General features: G+C 72.3%; 1 protein-coding gene across 1 annotated transcript; it reads left to right on the forward strand.

Annotated features, from left to right (window-relative positions):
* The first annotated feature begins 1,223 nt into the window (after positions 1-1,223).
* CPT1B (carnitine palmitoyltransferase 1B) lies at positions 1,224-14,690 on the forward strand. The gene is made up of 19 exons (XM_086743681.1): positions 1,224-1,308; positions 3,631-3,790; positions 3,866-4,005; positions 4,684-4,855; positions 6,441-6,542; positions 6,616-6,753; positions 7,658-7,735; positions 7,829-7,936; positions 8,036-8,120; positions 8,194-8,389; positions 9,838-10,014; positions 10,103-10,208; positions 11,142-11,258; positions 11,909-12,073; positions 12,520-12,654; positions 12,741-12,893; positions 13,891-14,004; positions 14,257-14,349; positions 14,480-14,690. Exons 2-19 carry the CDS (start codon positions 3,650-3,652, stop codon positions 14,564-14,566), a joined length of 2,307 nt encoding a protein of 768 aa, XP_086599807.1. The 5' UTR covers positions 1,224-1,308; positions 3,631-3,649; the 3' UTR covers positions 14,567-14,690.
* The last annotated feature ends 4,726 nt before the right edge of the window (positions 14,691-19,416 follow it).

Consider the following 19,416-nt stretch of genomic DNA (forward strand, 5'->3'; position numbering starts at 1 on the left):
GCTCCCTTCCCGGTGTCCCGGTCCCTTCCCGGTGTCCCAGTCCCTTCCCAGTGTCCCGGTCCCTTCCCGGTGTCCCGGTCCCTCCCCGGGGTCAAATCCCTTCCCAATGTCCGGATCCAGGTCCCCTCCCAGTGTCCCAGTCCCTTCCCGAGGATGCGGATCCTTCTCCGCTGGCCCAATCCCCGTTCAGTGTCCCGGTCTCTGTCTGGTGTCCTGATCCTTTCCCAATATCCCGACCTTGGTCCCCTCCTGGTGTCCCAGCCCCTTCCCGGGATGTGAGTCCCCTCCCGAGGAAGCAGGTCCCTCTCCTGTGTCCTGATCCCTGCCCAGTGTCCCAATGCCTTCCCAGTGTCCCGATCCCGATCCCAGTCCCCTCTTGGTGTCCCAGTCCCTTCCCGAGGATGAGAGTCCCTCTCTGGTGTCCTGGTCCCTTCCCAGGGATGCTGATCCCTTCCCGGCATCCCAGTCCCTCCCTAGTGTCCCCTCCTGGTGTCCCAGTCCCTCACTGGTGTCCCAGTCCCTTCCTGGGATGTGAGTCGCTTCCCGAGGATGTGAATCCTTCCCTGCTGTCCCGATCCCTGCCTGGTGTCCCGATCCCGGTGTCCCAATCCCTATATCCCAGTCCCTTCCCGGTGTCCTGATCCCGATCCTGGTCCCCTCCTGGTGTCCCAGCCCTTCCCTGGGGTCCCCATCCCGCTGTCTCGATCCCAGTGTTTTGATCCCGGTGTCCCAGTCCCTTCCCATGGATGCGGGTCCCTCTCCAGTGTCCCGATCCCCGTCCGGTGTCCTGATCCCTTCCCAATATCCCGGCCCCGGTCCCCTCCCAGTGTCCCGGTCCCTTCCCAGTCTCTTGGTCCCCTCCCGAAGACGCGGGTCCCTCTCCGGTGCCGCGCCCAATCCCTGCCCGGTGTCCCGGTCCATTCCTGGGGATGCTGGTCCCTTCCCGGCATCCTGGTCCCTTCCCAGTGTCCGGATCCCTCGCCGGTGTCCCGGTCCCTTCCCGGTGTCCCGATCCCGGTGTCCCGATCCCAATCCCGGTCCCTCCCCGGTGTCCCGATCCCGGTGTCCCGGTGTCCCTGTCCCGGGCCCTGTCCACATCCCGGTCCCACTCCCGGTCCCGCTCCCGGTCCCGGCGCGGGGCGGTGCGGGGGGGTGGGAGGGGGGCGGGGTCCGGCTGTCATTTGGGGCGGGGGGGCGGGGGGGCGGGGCCCGCCCGCCGCCGGTGTCCGGTTACCGGGGCCGCTGGAGCCGCCGGAGCGGGGGCCGCCCGCGCCCCGAGCACGTACCGGACAGCGGGGCACCGAGCAGGTACGGGACACCCGGGGGGGGGGAGCCCCGGGCCGGAGCTGCGCGGGACGGGGACCTCCGGGCCCGCACCGCCCCCCCTTCCCGCCCCGCCCGGGTCCCACCCGTGTCCGTGGGGGAGGCGCCTCCAGACTCCCCCTGCTCCCCGCGCTGCGTTGAGGCCCCCCGGCCCGCTCCCCCTTGCCCCCCAGCCCGCACCCCGCGGCTCGGCACCCCCCGCCCCGCAGCCCCCCGGCTCCGCATCCCCTCTTCCCCAGCCCCGCACTCCTCTGACCCGCAGCCCCCCCGGCGCCGCACCCCCCAGCCCCTGTTCCCCAGCCCCCTGACCCGCAGCCCCCAGCCTGCGCTCCCCGGCCCCACAGCCCCCAGTCCCGCACCCCTCGGCCCCGCAGCCCCCTGACCCGCAGCCCCCCAGCGTGGGTCCCACGTCCACGAGTGGGACGAGTCCCCCGTGGGGCCGGGCCCCCCCCGCCCCGCAGCGAGCACTGCAAGGTCACCCCCGGGGTGACCGTCCCGCATCGGGACACAGGGCCCACGCAGCTGCGGGGCTGGGGACTGGGGAACGGGGGATGTGGGGCTGCGGGGTGCGGGCTGGGGGGCTGCTGGGCAGGAGGATGCAGGGCCGGGGGATGCGGGGCTGGGGGGTGTGGTGCTGGGGGGCTGCAGGGCCAGGGCATGCGGTGCTGGGGAGTGTGGTGCTGGGAGGGCCCCAGAGTCAGAGGGTGCAGGGTCAGGGGGCTGCAGGGTCAGAGGGCCGTGGGATTGGGGGGCTGCGGGGTCAGGGAGCTGCGGGGTCAGGGGGCTGCGGGGCTGCGGGGCTGGGGGCTGCGGGGTCTGAGGGCTGCGGGGTCAGGGGGCTGCGGGGTCAGGGGGCTGCGGGATTGGGGGGCTGCGGGGCCAGGGGGCTGCGGAATTGGGGGGCTGCGGGTCAGGGGGCTGCGGGGCTGGGGGCTGCGGGGCCAGGGGGCTGCGGGGTCAGGGGGCTGCGGGGCTGGGGGCTGCGGGTCAGGGGGCTGTGGGACTGGGGGGCTGCGGGGTCAGGGGGCTGCGGGGCTGGGGGCTGCGGGGTCAGGGGGCTGCGGGTCAGGGGGCTGTGGGACTGGGGGGCTGCGGGGTCAGGGGGCTGCGGGGCTGGGGGCTGCGGGTCAGGGGGCTGCGGGACTGGGGGGCTGCGGGTCAGGGGGCTGCGGGGCTGGGGGCTGCGGGGCTGGGGGCTGCGGGTCAGGGGGCTGTGGGACTGGGGGCTGCAGGGCTGGGGGCTGCGGGTCAGGGTGGGTGACCTTGTGGTGCTCACTGTGGAGCAGGGGGGCCCGACCCCAGGGGGACTCGTCTCGCTGGTGGGTGTGGGTCCTGGGGGGTCCCCGGGAGCCTGCGGTGACATTGCCGTGCCCTGCAGTGCCCTGCAGTCCGATGTCGTACTGCGCAGTGCCACACAGTGCCGTGCCGTGCAGTGCTGTGCTGTGCCATGCTGTGCAGTGCCAGGCCATGCAGTGCAGTGCCATGCAGTGCCATTCCATGTTGTGCTGTGCCATGCAGTGCAGTGCTGTGCAGTGCCATTCCACGTTGTGCCATGCAGTGCTGCACAGCGCCGTGCCATGCGGTGCCGGGTGATTCCCTGCAGCGAGGCGTGGTGCAGTGCAGCCGGGCAGTGCCACGCACCGTGGCGCAGGGCGATGCGGTTTAATGCAGTGCAGCGTGGCGCAGTGCAGCGTGGCGCAGTGCAGTTCAGCGCAGCACGGTGCATGCCAGTGCAGCGCGGTGCAGCCGTGTGGTTGCTGGGGCAGTGGCTGCACCGACCCCGCCGAGAGCCCAGGCCCCAGGGACCCGTGGGGGGATGGCGTGTGCCAGGGGGATGGCGTGTGCCGGGGGGACGGCGTGTGCCCTAGGGACGGCGTGTGCCGTGGGGACATGTGCCGTGGGGACAGCGTGTGCTGCGTGCCAGCGCAGGGGCAGGTGCAGCCTCACGCCCGCGGGGTTTCGCCCGCCGGCGAGGCCGTGCCCGCGCCCCTGGCCCCTCTCCCCGCGCGCCGGGGCCCGCGGGCGGCCGTGACCCTTCCCTCAGTGGGCGCCCGGCCAGCGCCGTGTGACCGGCCCGCCGCACGCGCACCGGCCTGGCGGGCTCCCATGGCACGCGGCCCTCCTGGCAGCGCCGTCCGCACGCCGCCGCCGAGGCCGCAGACCCCCGACCCGCGGGCAGGGGCACCCCCACCCCGGCGTTGGCCCCCGAGCCGCGGCACCGGGTGCCGGGTGGGGGGGTCCCCCGTCCGTCCCGGGCGGCGTTTCCCGGTGGCGGCTGCCCCCGCGCCCACGCGTGCCCCCGCGCAGGTGCCGGCAGACCCCCAGGATGGCGGAGGCCCACCAGGCCGTGGCCTTCCAGTTCACCGTCACCCCCGAGGGGCTGGACGTGCAGCTGAGCCGCGAGGCCGTCCGGCACCTCTACCTCGCCGGCCTCTCCTCCTGGAAGAAGCGCCTGGTTCGCGCCAAGGTGGGCGCCGCGCCAGACCCCCGCGCCCCCGGACCCCCGCCGCCACCGCCGCGGCGCTGACGCCTGTGCCCACAGAACAGCTTCCTGAGCGGGGTGTACCCGGCCTCCCCGGGCAGCTGGCTGGCCGTGGTGGTGGCCACCGCCGGCTCCTTCTACTGCCGCCTCGACCCCTCGCTGGGGCTCATCGCCCGCATCCGCCACTGCCTGCCCCGCAGGTGAGCGCCCCACCGGCACCGCTCCTGGGGACCCCTCGCGTGGGAGCACCCCACACAGCCCACCCGTGCGTACGGCCCCCTCAGCCGCGTCCTTGGATAGGGACCACCCCACGCCCCCCCAATCCATGGGCACGGCCCCACCCACCCTGTCCCACAGCGGGGACCCGCTCCACGTGTCCCTGACTCCCCCAGCGCCCCACGGGGGCCTGCAGCTCCCCGGGGGTCCCACCCCACACACCCCCACCCCATGGCCACAGCCCCACCTGGGCACATCCCCGTGGTGGGAGGGGTCCCACTGCATGGCCCCGCGTGGGGAGGCCCCCGAGGTGGTCACAGCCCCATCTGGGGACATCCCCCGGGGGGGGGGGGGGTTGGGGTCCCACTGCACGTCCCCCAGCGCCACGGGCGTAGCCCTGCGTGGGTAGGTCCCTGAGGGAGTCCCACCCCACACACCCCCACCCCTCAGATCCCCACCCCACACACCCCCGCCCCGCACCCCCCCCCGCCTCGTGCGCACAGCCCCACTCGGGACATTCCCCGCGGGGTGGGGAGGGGGGGGGTCCCACCGCCGGCCCCGCGTGGGGAGGTCCCGAAGGGGTCCCAGCTCTCAGATCCCCACCCACGGACACATCCCCCCGCCGCGGGGTGAGGGGTCCCCGCGCTGACCCCCGCCCGCAGCCGGCTGCTGGGCGCCGAGGCGCGCACGCTGCTGAGCGCCGCGCTGTTCTCCACGGGGCTGTGGCTGGCGGCCGTGCTGCTGTCGCGCCGCGCGCTGCGCCTGCTGCTCTCCTACCACGGGTGGATGTTCGAGCCCCACGGCCGCGCCAGCCGCGGCACCAGGATCTGGGTGGTGAGCGCCCCGCGTCCGCACCCGCACCCGCCACCCGCACCCGCCACCCGCACCTGCACCCCTGTCTGCACCCGCCACCCGCACCTGCACCCCTGTCTGCACCCGCACCCAGCACCCGCACCCGCGTGTGCAACCGCACCCGCACCTGCACCCCTGTCTGCACCCGCACCCAGCACCCGCACCCGCACCCACACCCCCGTCTGCACCAACACCCACACCCACGTCTGCACCTGCACCCACACCCACGTGTGCACCCACACCCAGCACCCACACCTACGTCTGCACCTGCACCCGCACCCACGTGTGCACCCACACCCAGCACCCGCACCCACACCGGCACTGACACCGACGCCCAGAGCAACACCAGCACCCGGAGCAGCACCCACACCAGCCACTGGCACCCACACCCGCACCACCACCAACACTGGAACCCGCACCCACCTCTGCACCTGCACCAGCACCCGCACCAGGCACCTGCGCCCACACCAGCACCGTACCCACACTGGCAGACACCCGCACCCAGAGCAGCACCAGCACCCGCACCCACACTCAACACCTGCGCCAGAACCCACACCCGCATCAGCACCTGGCACCAGCATTTGCACCTGCACCCACACCTGCACCCGCACCCGCAACCACGTCTGCATCCCACACCAGCACCCACCCTGCACCCGCACCCACACCAGGCACCAGCACCCGCACCCACACCAGGCACCAGCACCCGCACTGGCACCCACACCTGCACCCGCACCCGCACTGCCCTGGCAGGGCACGCGCTGCTGAGCAGGGCGTTGTCAGCGTGAGGGTGCGGTGTCTGCGTGTGCACATGTGTGCATGTGCGTGCACGTGTGTGTGCATGTGCGGCACGGCGCGGGCTGGGGCGTGGGCGGCAGCTGCAACACAGCTGAGGGTGGGGACAGGGGAGTGGGGGTTGGGGGGCGGGGGAAGCGCAGGAACCGGGGAGCGAGGCCGAGAGGGGCTCCGAGCCGGGATGTGGGGCTGGGATCCGGTCAGGGCGTGGGACGTGGGGCTGGGGTGCGGTGATGGCTCAGGAGCGGGACGTGGGGCTGGGATGCGGTCACAGCACAGGAGCGGGACGTGGGGCTGGGGTGCGGTGATGGCTCAGGAGCGGGACGTGGGGCTGGGATGCGGTCACAGCACAGGAGCGGGACGTGGGGCTGGGATCTGGTCAGGGCGTGGGACGTGGGGCTGGGATGCGGTCACAGCACAGGAGCGGGACGTGGGGCTGGGATCCGGTTAGGGCATGGGACGTGGGGCTGGGATGCGGTTAGGGCATGGGACGTGGGGCTGGGATGCGGTCACAGCACAGGAGCGGGACGTGGGGCTGGGATGCGGTGATGGCACAGGAGCGGGGTGTGGGGCTGGGATGCGGTTAGGGCATGGGACGTGGGGCTGGGATGCAGTGATGGCACAGGAGCGGGACGTGGGGCTGGGATGCGGTCACAGCACGGGAGCGGGGTGTGGGGCTGGGATCCGGTTAGAGCATGGGACGTGGGGCTAGGATGCGGTCACAGCACAGGAGCGGGGTGTGGGGCTGGACCCCCATCCCTCTGCGTGCCGGCAGGCGCTGGTGAAGGTCCTCTCCGTCCGCAAGCCCCTGCTCTACAGCTTCCAGACCTCTCTCCCCAAACTCCCCGTGCCCCCCGTGGAGGCCACCATCGCCCGGGTAAGGCAGCACCGTGGTGGGACGGCTTGGGGGTCCCATGCGCCGTGGGTCCCAGCCAGCCCCCGCCCCACAGTACCTGGAGTCGGTGCGGCCGCTGCTGGATGACGAGAAGTATGGGAAGATGGAGGCCTTGGCCAAGGAGTTCCAGGAGAAGACGGCGCCACGGTTGCAGAAATACCTGATCCTCAAGTCCTGGTGGACCACCAACTACGTGAGCTTTGGCCCCGTCTCCGGTGCTGGAGGAGGGGGACGTGGCGGCGGTCCTCCCCCTCCAGCACTGGGAATGTTGACCCCAGCCCAAGCCCATGGACCTTCTCTCCCACTGGGAATGTTGACCCCAGCCCAAGCCCATGGACCTTCTCTCCCACTGGGAATGTTGACCCCCAACCCAAGCCCATGGACCTTCTCTCCCACCAGAAATGTTGACCCCCAACCCAAGCCCATGGACCTTCTCTCCCACTGGGAATGTTGACCCCAACCCAAGCCCATGGACCTTCTCTCCCACCAGAAATGTTGACCCCCAACCCAAGCCCATGGACCTTCTCTCCCACTGGGAATGTTGACCCCAACCCAAGCCCATGGACCTTCTCTCCCACCAGAAATGTTGACCCCCAACCCAAGCCCATGGACCTTCTCTCCCACTGGGAATGTTGACCCCAGCCCAAGCCCATGGACCTTCTCTCCCACCAGAAATGTTGACCCCAATCCAAGCCCATGGACCTTCTCTCCCACTGGGAATGTTGACCCCAGCCCAAGCCCATGGACCTTCTCTCCCACTGGGAATGTTGACCCCCAACCCAAGCCCATGGACCTTCTCTCCCACTGGGAATGTTGACCCCCAACCCAAGCCCATGGACCTTCTCTCCCACCAGAAATGTTGACCCCAACCCAAGCCCATGGACCTTCTCTCCCACCAGAAATGTTGACCCCCCAACCCAAGCCCATGGACCTTCTCTCCCACTGGGAATGTTGACCCCCAACCCAAGCCCATGGACTTTCTCTCCCACTGTGACCATGGGAATGGGGGGCTTGGGTCACCCCGGTCACCCCAGCGTGGTTATTTGGGGCAGGGGGCATCCTGCCCCCCATCCCCAACCCCATCCCCATCTCCACAGGTGAGCGACTGGTGGGAGGAGTACGTCTACCTGCGCAGCCGCAGCCCGCTGATGGTCAACAGCAACTACTACGCCATGGTACGGGGCGGGGTTGAGTCGGGGGGGCGACCCGAACCCTGGCCGCGTGCCCCCCGCTCCCGGCGTTGCCGAATCTCCCCCTTCTGCCCCCAGGATTTCCTCTACGTCACCCCCAGCCACCTCCAGGCCGCCCGGGCGGGCAACGCGGTGCACGCCATGCTGCTCTACCGCCGCAAGCTGGACCGCGGCGAGATCCCCCCCGTGAGCAGGCGCCGGGGGGGGTCCAGCGGGGCCGCGGTTTGGGTGGGGGGGCGCGCAGACCCCCCCCGGCACCCCCGACCTCTCCGCCGCCCCGCACAGATGATGGCGCTGGGCATCGTCCCCATGTGCTCCTACCAGTCGGAGCGGATGTTCAACACCACGCGCATCCCCGGCAAGGAGACGGGTACGGGGGGCTCCCCGCCGGCGGGGTCCCGGGGCCGTGGGGCGGCCGTGACCCCCGCGTCCCCCCCGCCCAGACACCCTCCTGCACCTGGCGGACAGCAAGCACCTGGCCGTCTACCACCGCGGCCGCTTCTACAAGGTCTGGCTCTACTACGGGGGGCAGCTGCTGCGCCCCCGCGACCTGGAGCTGCAGTTCCAGCGCATCCTGGACGACCCCTCGCCCCCCCAGCCCGGCGAGGAGCGCCTGGCCGCGCTCACCGCCGGAGAGAGGTGCCACGGGTGCCGCGGGTGCCGCGGGTGCCGCCCGCAGCGGGCGCAGGGGGATAGAGGAGGTGCTGCAGGGCGGGGCGGCTGGGACCACCCGGGGGTGGGTGGGGGGAGGCGGCGCGGGTCGGGGCGGTGGGCTCGGGGATCTCGGCATCGCCAGCCCCACGTCGTCACGGCTCCTGGTGCCAGCCCCTGGGCCACCCGTGGGTGGGAGCCCTGGCGTGGGTCACGGTAGTGGGTTTGGGGGTCTCTGGTGAGTTCAGGGGTCTGTGGTGGGCTCGGGGGTCTCTGATGGGCTCGGGGATCTCTGGTGGGTTCAGGGGGTCTCACCATCGCCAACCCCACACCCTCCTGGTCTCCAGTGCTGGACCCTGGGCCACCCATGGGTGGGGACAATGATGGGGGCTGGGGTGGTGAGTTCGAGGGTCTCTGGTAGCTTTGGGGGACTCTGGTGGGCTCAGGGGTGTCTGGCTGGCTTGGAGGTCTCACCGCTGTCAGCCTCATGCCCTGATGCTGGCGGTTTGAGGGTCTCTGGCGGGTTTGGGGGTCTTACCGTCCCCAGCCCCACACCCTGATGCGGGTGGTTTGGGGGTCTCTGGTGGGTTCAGGGGTCTCTGGTAGGTTTGGGGGTCTCGCCATCCCCAGCCCCACGCCCTGACACTTTGGGCGCCTTTGGTGGGTTTGGGGGTCTCTGGTGGGTTCAAGGGTCTCACCGTCACCAGCCCCATGCCCTGATGTGGGCGGTTTGGGGGTCTCTGGTGGGCTTGGGGCATCGGGCAGGCGCAGGGGTCTCTGGCGGTTTGGGGGTCTCTGGTGGGCTCGGGGTATCGGGCAGGCGTGGGGGTCTCTGGCGGTTTGGGGGTCTCTGGTGGGCTCAGGGTATCGGGCGGGCGCGGGGGTCTCTGGTGGTTTGGGGGTCTCTGGTGGGCTCGGGGTATTGGGCAGGCGCGGGGGTCTCTGGTGGTTTGGGGGTCTCTGGTGGGCTTGGGGTATCGGGCAGGCGTGGGGGTCTCTGGCGGTTTGGGGGTCTCTGGTGGGCTCGGGGCATCGGGCGGGCGCGGGGGTCTCTGGCGGTTTGGGGGTCTCTGGTGGGCTCGGGGTATTGGGCAGGCGCGGGGGTCTCTGGTGGTTTGGGGGTCTCTGGTGGGCTCGGGGTATCGGGCAGGCGCGGGGGTCTCTGGTGGTTTGGGGGTCTCTGGTGGGCTCGGGGTATCGGGCGGGCGCGGGGGTCTCTGGCGGTTTGGGGGTCTCTGGTGGGCTCGGGGTATCGGGCGGGCGCGGGGGTCTCTGGTGGTTTGGGGGTCTCTGGTGGGCTCGGGGTATCGGGCAGGCGCGGGGGTCTCTGGTGGTTTGGGGGTCTCTGGTGGGCTCGGGGCATCGGGCAGGCGCGGGGGTCTCTGGCGGTTTGGGGGTCTCGCCGTCCCAGCCCAGGCCCTGACGTGGGCGCGCAGGGTGCCCTGGGCGGAGGCGCGGGCGCGGTTCTTCGGCGGCGGGAAGAACAAGGCGTCGCTGGACGCCATCGAGCGCGCGGCCTTCTTCCTGGCGCTGGACGAGGAGGAGCAGGGCGCGCGCGAGGGCTGCATGGACGCCTACGCCAAGTCGCTGCTGCACGGCCGCTGCTACGACCGGTGGGCACGCGCCCGCGCCCCGGCCCCGCGGCCCCCCGCCGCCCCGCGCCGACGCTCCGCGCTGACGCCCCGCTCCCGCACCCCACAGCTGGTTCGACAAATCCTTCACCCTGGTGGTCTACAAGAACGGGAAGCTGGGGGCCAACGCCGAGCACTCCTGGGCCGACGCGCCCATCATCGGGCACCTCTGGGAGGTAACGGGGCGGGGGGCGCCCACTGGGGGTCGGACCCCCATGGGGCACCCCCCAGGGCTGGGCATGCCCTCACGAGGCATCCCTCGTGGGGACCCACAGGCTGAGGACCTCCGGGCTGAGCACCCCCCCATTGGGGACCCATCTTGGGGACCCCCAGACTGGGGACCCCCAATTAGGCACTCTCCCCACAGGGCACCCCTCTTGGAGACTCCCCTCTTGGGGACCCCCAGGCTGAGCACTCCAACATGGGGCACCCTTTGTGGAGACCCACAGGCTGGGGACCCCCCCATAGGGGACCCCTCGTGGGGATCCCTGGGCCAGAGATCCCCGAGCTGAGCACTCCCCCATGGGGCACCACTTGTGAGGACCCCTGGACTGGGGACCCCCAATTGGCACCCCCCCAGGGCTGAACACCCCTCCACTGGGCATCGCTTGTGGGGATCTCTAGGTTGGGGACCCTTTGTGGGGACCCCCAGGTTGGAGATCCCCGGTTGGCACCCCCCAGTGCTGAACACCCCGCCACAGGGTACCACTCGTGGGGACCCCCAGATTGCAACCCCCGGGCTGAGCACCCCACCACTGGGCACCCTTCGTGGGGACCCCCAGACTGGAAACCCCAATTAGGCACCCCCCAGGGCTGAGCACCCCACCACGGGGCACCCCCCATTGGGCACCCCTCATGAGGACCCCAAACTGGGAGCCCCGAGGCTGAGCACCCCCCATGGGACCCCACTCACAGGGACCCCCAGACTGGGGACCCCGATTGGGCGCCCTGGAGCACAGCACCCCCAGTCGGCACCCCTCAAGCTGGGCACCCCCCTCCCGGGGGCGTGGGGGTGTGAGGGGGCCGCCCCGGCGTGAGGGGGGCAGTCGGGGGGCAGATGGGGGGCAGGGGGGCTGGTGCCCCACCCTGAGGGGCTCCTCTCCCCCCAGTTCATGCTGGCGACCGACAAATTCCAGCTGGGGTACACGGAGGGGGGACACTGCCAGGGGGACCCCGACACCCGCCTCGCCCCCCCGCAGCGCCTGCAGTGGGACATCCCCCCCGAGGTGGGTGTGACCCCCAAGTGCCAGCTCCCTGCGCCCCACAGCACCGGGGGGGGGCTCACTGCACCCCAGAGACCCCCTGTGCCCCATGGCATCGGGGGGGGGGGGCTCTCTGTGCCCCACACCCCCCTTGCGCCCCACAGCATTGGGGTGGGGTCTCTGTGCCCCACGGCTTGGGGGTGGGCTCTCTGTGCCCCACGGCGCTGGGGTGAGCTCGCTGTGCCCCACAAACCCCCTGTGCCCCACGGCGTTGGTGCACCCGTCCCGCTGCGCTTCCAGTGTCCCCGTGCCCCTGTGTGGTGGGGTGCAGTGGTGGGGGTCGGCGGGGTGCAGTGGTGGGGCGCGGTGGTGGGGGTCAGCGGGGCGCGGTGGTGGGGTGCGGCGGTGGGGGTCTGTGGGGCGCGGTGGCGGGGGTCGGCGGGGCGCGGTGGCGGGGGTCGGCGGGGCGCAGTGGCGGGGGTCTGTGGGGCGCAGTGGCGGGGGTCGGCGGGGCGCGGTGGCGGGGGTCGGCGGGGCGCGGTGGTGGCGGTCGGCGGGGCATGGTGGCGGGGTGCAGTGGTGGGGCGCGGTGGCGGGGGTCGGCGGGGCGCAGGTGCGGGGGTTGGCGGGGCGCGGTGGTGCCCGCCCCCGCGCCCAGGGCCGCGTCCCCCCAGTGCGTGGCGGCCATCGAGGGCGCGTACGGGCTGGCCAAGGCGCTGGCCGACGACGTCGACTGCCGCTGCTTCCCCTTCGCGGATTTCGGGAAGGGGCTGATCAAAAAGTGCCGCACCAGCCCCGACGCCTTCATCCAGATCGCCCTGCAGCTCGCCCACTTCCGCGTGAGCCGGGAGCGGGGACCGCGGTTGGGGATGGGGGTGGGAACGGGGATGGGGATTGGAAATGGAAATGGAAATGGAAATGGAAATGGAAATGGAAATGAAAATGGGGATGGAAAAAGGGGATGGGGGTTGGGAATAGAGAATGGGGATGGGGATGGGGATGGCAATGGGAATTGGGGATTGGGATTAGGCAATGGGAATTGGGGATTGGTAATGAGGGTGGGAAGGGGAATGAGAATTGGGATGGGAATGGGAATTGGGAATGGGGATGGGAACTGGGATGGGGATAGGGAATGGGATGGGAATGGAATGGGGAATTGAGGATGGGATGGGATGGGGATGGGACGGGGACAGGGATGGGATGGGATGGGAACTGGGAATGGGGATGGGGTGGGATTGGGCCAGGGCCAGGGCCAGGGCCAGGGCCAGCGCCCCCCCCGCCGCAGGACAAGGGCTGCTTCTGCCTGACGTACGAGGCCTCCATGACGCGGCTGTTCCGCGAGGGCCGGACGGAGACGGTGCGCTCCTGCACCGCCGAGTCCACCGCCTTCGTGCGCAGCATGGCCGACCCCCGCCAGTCGGTGAGCGCCGCCCCGCGCCGCCCGGCGCCCCCCCGCCCCTCCGGGGTCCCCGCGCCCCGCGGCGCGCCTGACCCCGCGCCCCGCAGCGCGCCGAGCGGCAGCGGCTGTTCAAGCTGGCGGCGGAGAAGCACCAGCACATGTACCGCATGGCCATGACGGGCGCCGGCATCGACCGCCACCTCTTCTGCCTCTACGTGGTGTCCCGCTACCTGGGCGTGCAGTCCCCCTTCCTGGCACAGGTGAGCGCGCCGCGCGGGGCGCCGCGCCGTGACGGTGACGCACGGGACGCCGCGGGGGAAAGCCGCTGTTCCCTGTTACGTGTGGCGCCAGCACACGCGTGCGCAAGGGCTGCGTGCGTCGTGTGGCGCTGGCTGCGCCCGTCCAGCCGCCGGCACCTGCGTGTCACCGCGTGCCGCAGCGACAGCACCCTGCGCCTGGCACCAGTTGGGGCTCACTGGGGTGCGGTGGGGTGTGGTGGGGTGCACTGGGGCACAGTGGGGCGCTTTGTGGTGCACATTGGGCTGTGACGGGACGTGGTGCGGCACCACGGGATGCAGCGGGATGCAATGGGGTGCAGTGATGCACAGTGGGGTGCACTGGGGCGTGTTGGGTGCACTGGGGCACGGTGAGGTGTGATGGGGCACGGTGGTGCTCATCGGGGCACGGTGGGGCGTGGTGGGGAGCGTTGGGGCACGGAGGGTGCAGCGGGTGCGGTGGGATGCGGTGGGCTGTGATGGGGCGTGGTGGGGCGTGGAGGGTGTGTTGGGCGCGGTGGGCGCAGTGAGCTGTGTTGAGCGCGGTGGGGTGCGATGGAGTGCGCTGGGACGCGATGGGGCTTGTTGGGCACGGGGGGCTGCAATAGGGCGCGGTGGGCATGGTGGGCGCGGTGGGCACGGTGGCGCACATGGGGGCACGGTGGGCGCGGTGGGCGCAGTGGTGCACATGGGGGCGCGGGGGGCGCGGTGGCGCACATGGGGGCACGGTGGGCGCGGTGGTGCACATGGGGGCGCGGTGGGCGCGGTGGCGCACATGGGGGCGCGGTGGGCGCGGTGGGTGCGGTGGTGCACATGGGGGCGCGGGGGGCGCGGTGGCGCACATGGGGGTGCGGTGGGCGCGGTGGGCGTGGTGGGCGCGGTGGGCGCGGTGGCGCACATGGGGGCACGGTGGGCGCGGTGGGCGCGGTGGCGCACATGGGGGCGCGGGGGGCGCGGTGGCCTCAGGACGCCCGGCGCGCAGGTGCTGTCGGAGCCCTGGCGCCTCTCCACCAGCCAGACCCCGCAGCAGCAGCTCCGGATGTTCGACCTGGCCCAGCACCCCGACCTCGTCTCCACCGGCGGCGGCTTCGGCCCCGTGAGCGGGGGGCGGGGGGGGTGCGAGGGGGTGGGGGGCGTGCAAGGGGGCAGGAATATGGGCGTACGGGGGGTGGGGGTGTGAGTGTGCAAGGGGTGGGGGTGGGTCTGCAGCACGTACCCCACCCTCCAACTCTGGGGCAGGCTTGTGCCCGAACCGTGATGCCCCCAGCCCCACAGCCCGGGGGGGGTGCCCCAGCCCCCCAGCCGGGGGCCCCCGTGGGGCTGGGTCCCACCGACTCCCCGCGGGCAGGTGGCGGACGACGGCTACGGCGTGTCCTACATCATCGCGGGCGAGAACCTCATCACCTTCCACGTCTCCAGCAAGTTCTCCAGCGCCGAGACGGTGAGCACCGGGGGCGGCCCCCTGCCCCGCTGCGGGCCCCCCGCCCCGCCGCGGCCCAGCCCTTCGCCCGCAGGACCCCCATGTGCCCGGGCGCGGGCGGGGGTCCCGGGGTGACGCGCGCTGCCCGCAGGACTCGAAGCGCTTCGCGGGACACATCCGCCAGGCCATGCTGGACATCGCGCGCCTGCTCGCCCCACGCCAGGAGGGCGGCACGTGAGGGCGCGGGGGGCGCGACGCCCACCACACCCCGGGCGGGGCGGGGGGCAGCGGGGGCGCGGCCGCTGCCGGGGAAACGCTGACAATAAAGGACGGGGGGGTCACCCCCTCCCCGCTGCACCTCCGCCAGCTCCTGGGACCCTCGCGTGGGGCAGGGGCACCCCGGGCTGGAGACCCTCGTGTGGGGCAGGGGCACCCCAGACTGCGGACCCCCGTGTGGGGCAGGGGCACCCTGGGATGAAGACCCCCACGTGGGCAGGAGCACCCCGGGCTGGGGACCCCGGTGTGGGGCACACACTGGGTTGGGGACCCCCGCCTGGGGCAGGAACACCCGGGCTTGGGACCCCCACAGTGGGACACAGCCCAGGCTGGGGACCCCCATGTGGGGCAGGGGCACTTCGGGCTGGGGACCTCCGAGATGGGGCACGTCCTGGGCTGGAGACCCCCGCAATGCGCACAAACACCCCGGGCTGAGGACCCCCAAGTCGGGCCCACACACCCCACGCTGGAGACCCCCACATCGGGCCCGTGCACCCCGGGCTGGGGTCCCCTGTGCCCACGGCGTCCCCACGGGGGTCCCGGCAGTGGGGGGCGGCACGGGCCAGCGGGTTGCGGGGGGGGGTGCGGCAGCGGCTCCCGGGCAGCGACGACGGGCGCCGCGGGGGGGTGAGGGGGGCGGGGGAGCCGTGGGCCGCGCCCACTGGTGACCGGTGACCCGTGCCCACGGGTGACGGGCGAGCGGCGCCCGCCTGCGCGGCGGTGACGGGGAGCGCGCAGCGGGGCACGGCGGCCGGGACGCCTCGCCCCACGCCTCGCCCCACGGGTTGGGGTGGCAGCCCGCACCCTCGTCCCGCCCGCGCACGGAGCCTGGGCACAGCCGGGCCGGCACCCACGGGTGTCAGGGGGCTGGGAGACCCCTTCCATGGGCAGCACCCAAACCCCCTGCACCCAACCCCCTGCACCCAACCCTCCCTGCACCCAACCCCCTACACCCAACCCCCCTGCACCCAAACCCCTGCACCCAATCCTCCCTGCACCCAACCCTCCCTGCACCCAAACCCCCCTGCACCCAACCCCCTGCACCCAACCCCCTGCACCCAACCCCCCTGCACCCAAACCCCCAGCACCCAACACCCCGGCACCCAACCCCCTACACCCAACCCCCCTGCACCCAACCCCTCTGCACCCAACCCCCTGCACCCAAACCCCCTGCACCCAACCCCCTGCACCCAACCCCCTGCACCCAAACCCCCCTGCACCCAAACCCCCTCTGCACCCAAACCCCCTGCACCCAAACCCCCAGCACCCAACACCCCGGCACCCAACACCCCGGCACCCAACCCCCCTGCACCCAACCCCCTGCACCCAACCCCCTGCACCCAAACCCCCCTGCACCCAAACCCCCTCTGCACCCAAACCCCCCTGCACCCAAACCCCCCTGCACCCAAACCCCCTGCACCCAAACCCCCTGCACCCAACCCCCCCTGCACCCAACCCCCTGCACCCAACCCCCTGCACCCAAACCGCCTGCACCCAAACCCCTGCACCCAAACCCCCTGCACCCAAACCGCCTGCACCCAATCCTCCCTGCACCCAACCCCCCTGCACCCAAACCCCTGCACCCAACCCCCCCTGCACCCAACCCCCCGGCACCCAACCCCCCTGCACCCAACCCCCTCTGCACCCAACCCCCCTGCACCCAAACCCCCTGCACCCAAACCCCTGCACCCAACCCCCCCTGCACCCAAACCCCCTGCACCCAAACCCCCCTGCACCCAACCCCCCTGCACCCAAACCCCCCTGCACCCAAACCCCCTGCACCCAATCCTCCCTGCACCCAAACCCCCTGCACCCAAACCCCTCTGCACCCAACCCCCTGCACCCAAACCCCTCTGCACCCAACCCTCCCTGCACCCAACCCCCCTGCACCCAAACCCCCTGCACCCAAACCCCCCTGCACCCAAACCCCCTGCACCCAAACCCCCTGCACCCAACCCCCCTGCACCCAAACCCCCAACACCCAAACCCCCTGCACCCAACCCCCTGCACCCAAACCCCCTGCAGTGCCTGCAGCCCCTCTGCCCCATTGCACCTTGCACCCCACCTTGCACCCCCAAAACCCCCTGCCCCACTGCACCCTGTGTCCCACCCCAGACCCCCAAACCCCGCACCCCCTGCACCATTGCACCCTGCACCCCACCCCAAACCCTGCACCCATCATTGCCCCACTGCACCCTGCGCCCCACCCCACACCTCCAGCCCCCCTGCCCCGCTGCCCCCCCCGTCCCGTGCCGCAGCCGCGCACCCCCAGACCGCAGCCGCTCCGCGGGGCCGGGGGCTGAGCCCCCCAACAAAGCATCCACAGCACCCGCGGGTCCGCGTCTTCCTCCGCCGCGACCCTGCACGACCGGCACCCACGGGTGGCACCGCGGGGGACGGGCACCCCGCAGCCCCCCGAGCTCCCCAGGGGCGCGGGGGTCTCAGCGCCGGCCCCCACTCGGGAGCGGCGTGGGGGGCATCTCGGGGTGCCCGTGGGCGCAGCAGGGCCCCCGCAGCCCCCAGCCCCACTCGGGACGTGGTGACGTGGTCTCGGTTTCGTGGCCACGGCGGAGGGGGAGCGGGCGCCCCGTGCGGCTGCGAGTGGGGTGGGGGCCGCTGTGGGGCGGGGGGGGTCCCGGGGCAGGACCTGTCCCCAAGGCAGGCGATGTCCCCAGGGTAGGACACGTCCCCAGAGCAGGGGGTGTCCCAGAGCAGGGGGTGTCCCAGGGCAGGGGGTGTCCCAGAGCAGGGGTCTCCCCAGAGCAGGGGGTGTCCCGGGGCAGGGGGTGTCCCAGAGCAGGGGTCTCCCCAGGGCAGGGGGTGTCCCAGAGCAGGGGGTGTCCCAGAGCAGGGGTCTCCCCAGGGCAGGGGGTGTCCCAGAGCAGGGGGTGTCCCAGGGCAGGGGGTGTCCCAGAGCAGGGGTCTCCCCAGAGCAGGGGGTGTCCCGGGGCAGGGGGTGTCCCAGAGCAGGGGTCTCCCCAGAGCAGGGGTCTCCCCAGAGCAGGGGGTGTCCCAGAGCAGGGGTCTCCCCAGGGCAGGGGGTGTCCCAGAGCAGGGGTCTCCCCAGAGCAGGGGGTGTCCGGGGGCAGGGGGTGTCCCAGAGCAGGGGTCTCCCCAGGGCAGGGGGTGTCCCAGAGCAGGGGTCTCCCCAGAGCAGGGGGTGTCCCGGGGCAGGGGGTGTCCCAGAGCAGGGGTCTCCCCAGGGCAGGGGGTGTCCCAGGGCAGGGGGTGTCCCAGAGCAGGGGTCTCCCCAGAGCAGGGGGTGTCCCAGGGCAGGGGGTGTCCCAGAGCAGGGGTCTCCCCAGAGCAGGGGGTGTCCCGGGGCAGGGGGTGTCCCAGAGCAGGGGTCTCCCCAGGGCAGGGGGTGTCCCAGGGCAGGGGGTGTCCCAGAGCAGGGGTCTCCCCAGAGCAGGGGGTGTCCCAGGGCAGGGGTCTCCCCAGAGCAGGGGGTGTCCCAGGGCAGGGGTGTCCCAGAGCAGGGGTCTCCCCAGAGCAGGGGGTGTCCCAGGGCAGGGGTGTCCCCATGACAGGACGTGTCCCCGGGCAGGAGGGGTTCCCGAAGCAGGGGTGTCCCCAGGAGGACACGTCCCCGAAGGAGGGGGTGTCCCCGAAGCAGGAGGTGTCCCCAAGGCAGGGGTCTCCCCAGGAGAGGGGTGTCCTCAAACGTTGGGGGGGTCACGGGCCGCGTGGGACACGCGCGGGTTGGCGGTGGGTGCCCACGCGTGTCGGAGGCAGGCGAACAGACACGGGTGGGTGCTCAAGCCAAGGATTTTATTGTCCCGGGGGTGGGGGCCGCGGGGGCGGCGTGGGGCACCCCCCACGCGTGGGGCCGTGGGGCCGTGGGGCCGGGCGCGCTCAGAGCTGGTGCTGGCAGAGGAAGGGGAACTTGTAGCTGCAGGGGTAATCGTGCCAGTACTTGAAATCTGGGGGGGTGGGGGGACAGGGGTCACCGCCTGGCCTGCCGCCCCCCAGCTCTGCTGCCCCCCGGCTCCAGCATCCCCACCTCCATCACCCCCCACCGCCATCAGCCCCCGCACTCCGTCCTCACCTCGATTCTGTCACTCCCCTGGCTCCAGCGCCCCCCCCGACCTCCATCACCTCCCGGCTCCGTCACCCCCCAGGCCCCCCGACTCTGTCACCCTCGGGCTCTGTCACCCCCCCCCGACCGCCGTTACTCCCGGGCGCCAGCACCCCCATCATCACCCCCAACTCTGTCACCCCCCAGCTCCAGCACCCCCACCTCCATCAGCCCCCAACTCCATCCTCCCCCCAATTCTGTCACCCCTCTGCCTCCATCGCCCCCCGACCTCCATCACCCCCGTCTCCATCACCCCCCATCTCCATCACCCCCCCATCACCCCCACCTCCATCACCCCCACCGCCATCACCCCCACCTCCATCACCCCCCATCACCCCCACCTCCGTCACTCCCCACCGCCATCACCCCCCTCACCCCTCCCTCCCCTTCCCTGCAGCCCCCCCAGCTCCCCCACGGCAGCCGGGGAGCCCCCCAGCCCCCCAGCCCCCAGCTCCCCCCCCCGACCCCCCCCCGGCCCACCCGAGGCCTTGTCCAGCACCACGCAGTCCTCTTGGTCCCACAGGTTGTTGGGCTGCCCCGGCGCCCAGCGCTTGAAGTCGAAGACGGAGCTGTCGGACCACTTCCACTGCCTGGTCTGGGGGGGGCACGGGGTCAGCAGCGGGCGGGGGGTGTCCGGGGGCACGGGGGGGGAACGGGACCCGGGGGCGTCCGGGGGAGGGGGGGGCACGGGGGGCAGGGGGCCACTGGGCACGGGACAGGGGCAGGGGGCGTCC

This window comes from Chlamydotis macqueenii, chromosome 1, assembly GCF_036417535.1.
Source record: "Chlamydotis macqueenii isolate bChlMac1 chromosome 1, bChlMac1.mat, whole genome shotgun sequence".
NCBI classification, from domain to species: domain Eukaryota; kingdom Metazoa; phylum Chordata; class Aves; order Otidiformes; family Otididae; genus Chlamydotis; species Chlamydotis macqueenii.

Excerpts from the sequence above, each read along its gene's own strand:
- CPT1B (XM_086743681.1), top strand. The coding sequence starts at position 3,650 with ATGGCGGAGGCCCACCAGGCCGTGGCCTTCCAGTTCACCGTCACCCCC. Across the intron at positions 7,937-8,035 it reads ACCGCGGCGAGATCCCCCCC|ATGATGGCGCTGGGCATCGT; the intron begins GTGAGCAGGCGC and ends CGCCCCGCACAG. Across the intron at positions 12,074-12,519 it reads TGCAGCTCGCCCACTTCCGC|GACAAGGGCTGCTTCTGCCT; the intron begins GTGAGCCGGGAG and ends CCCCCGCCGCAG.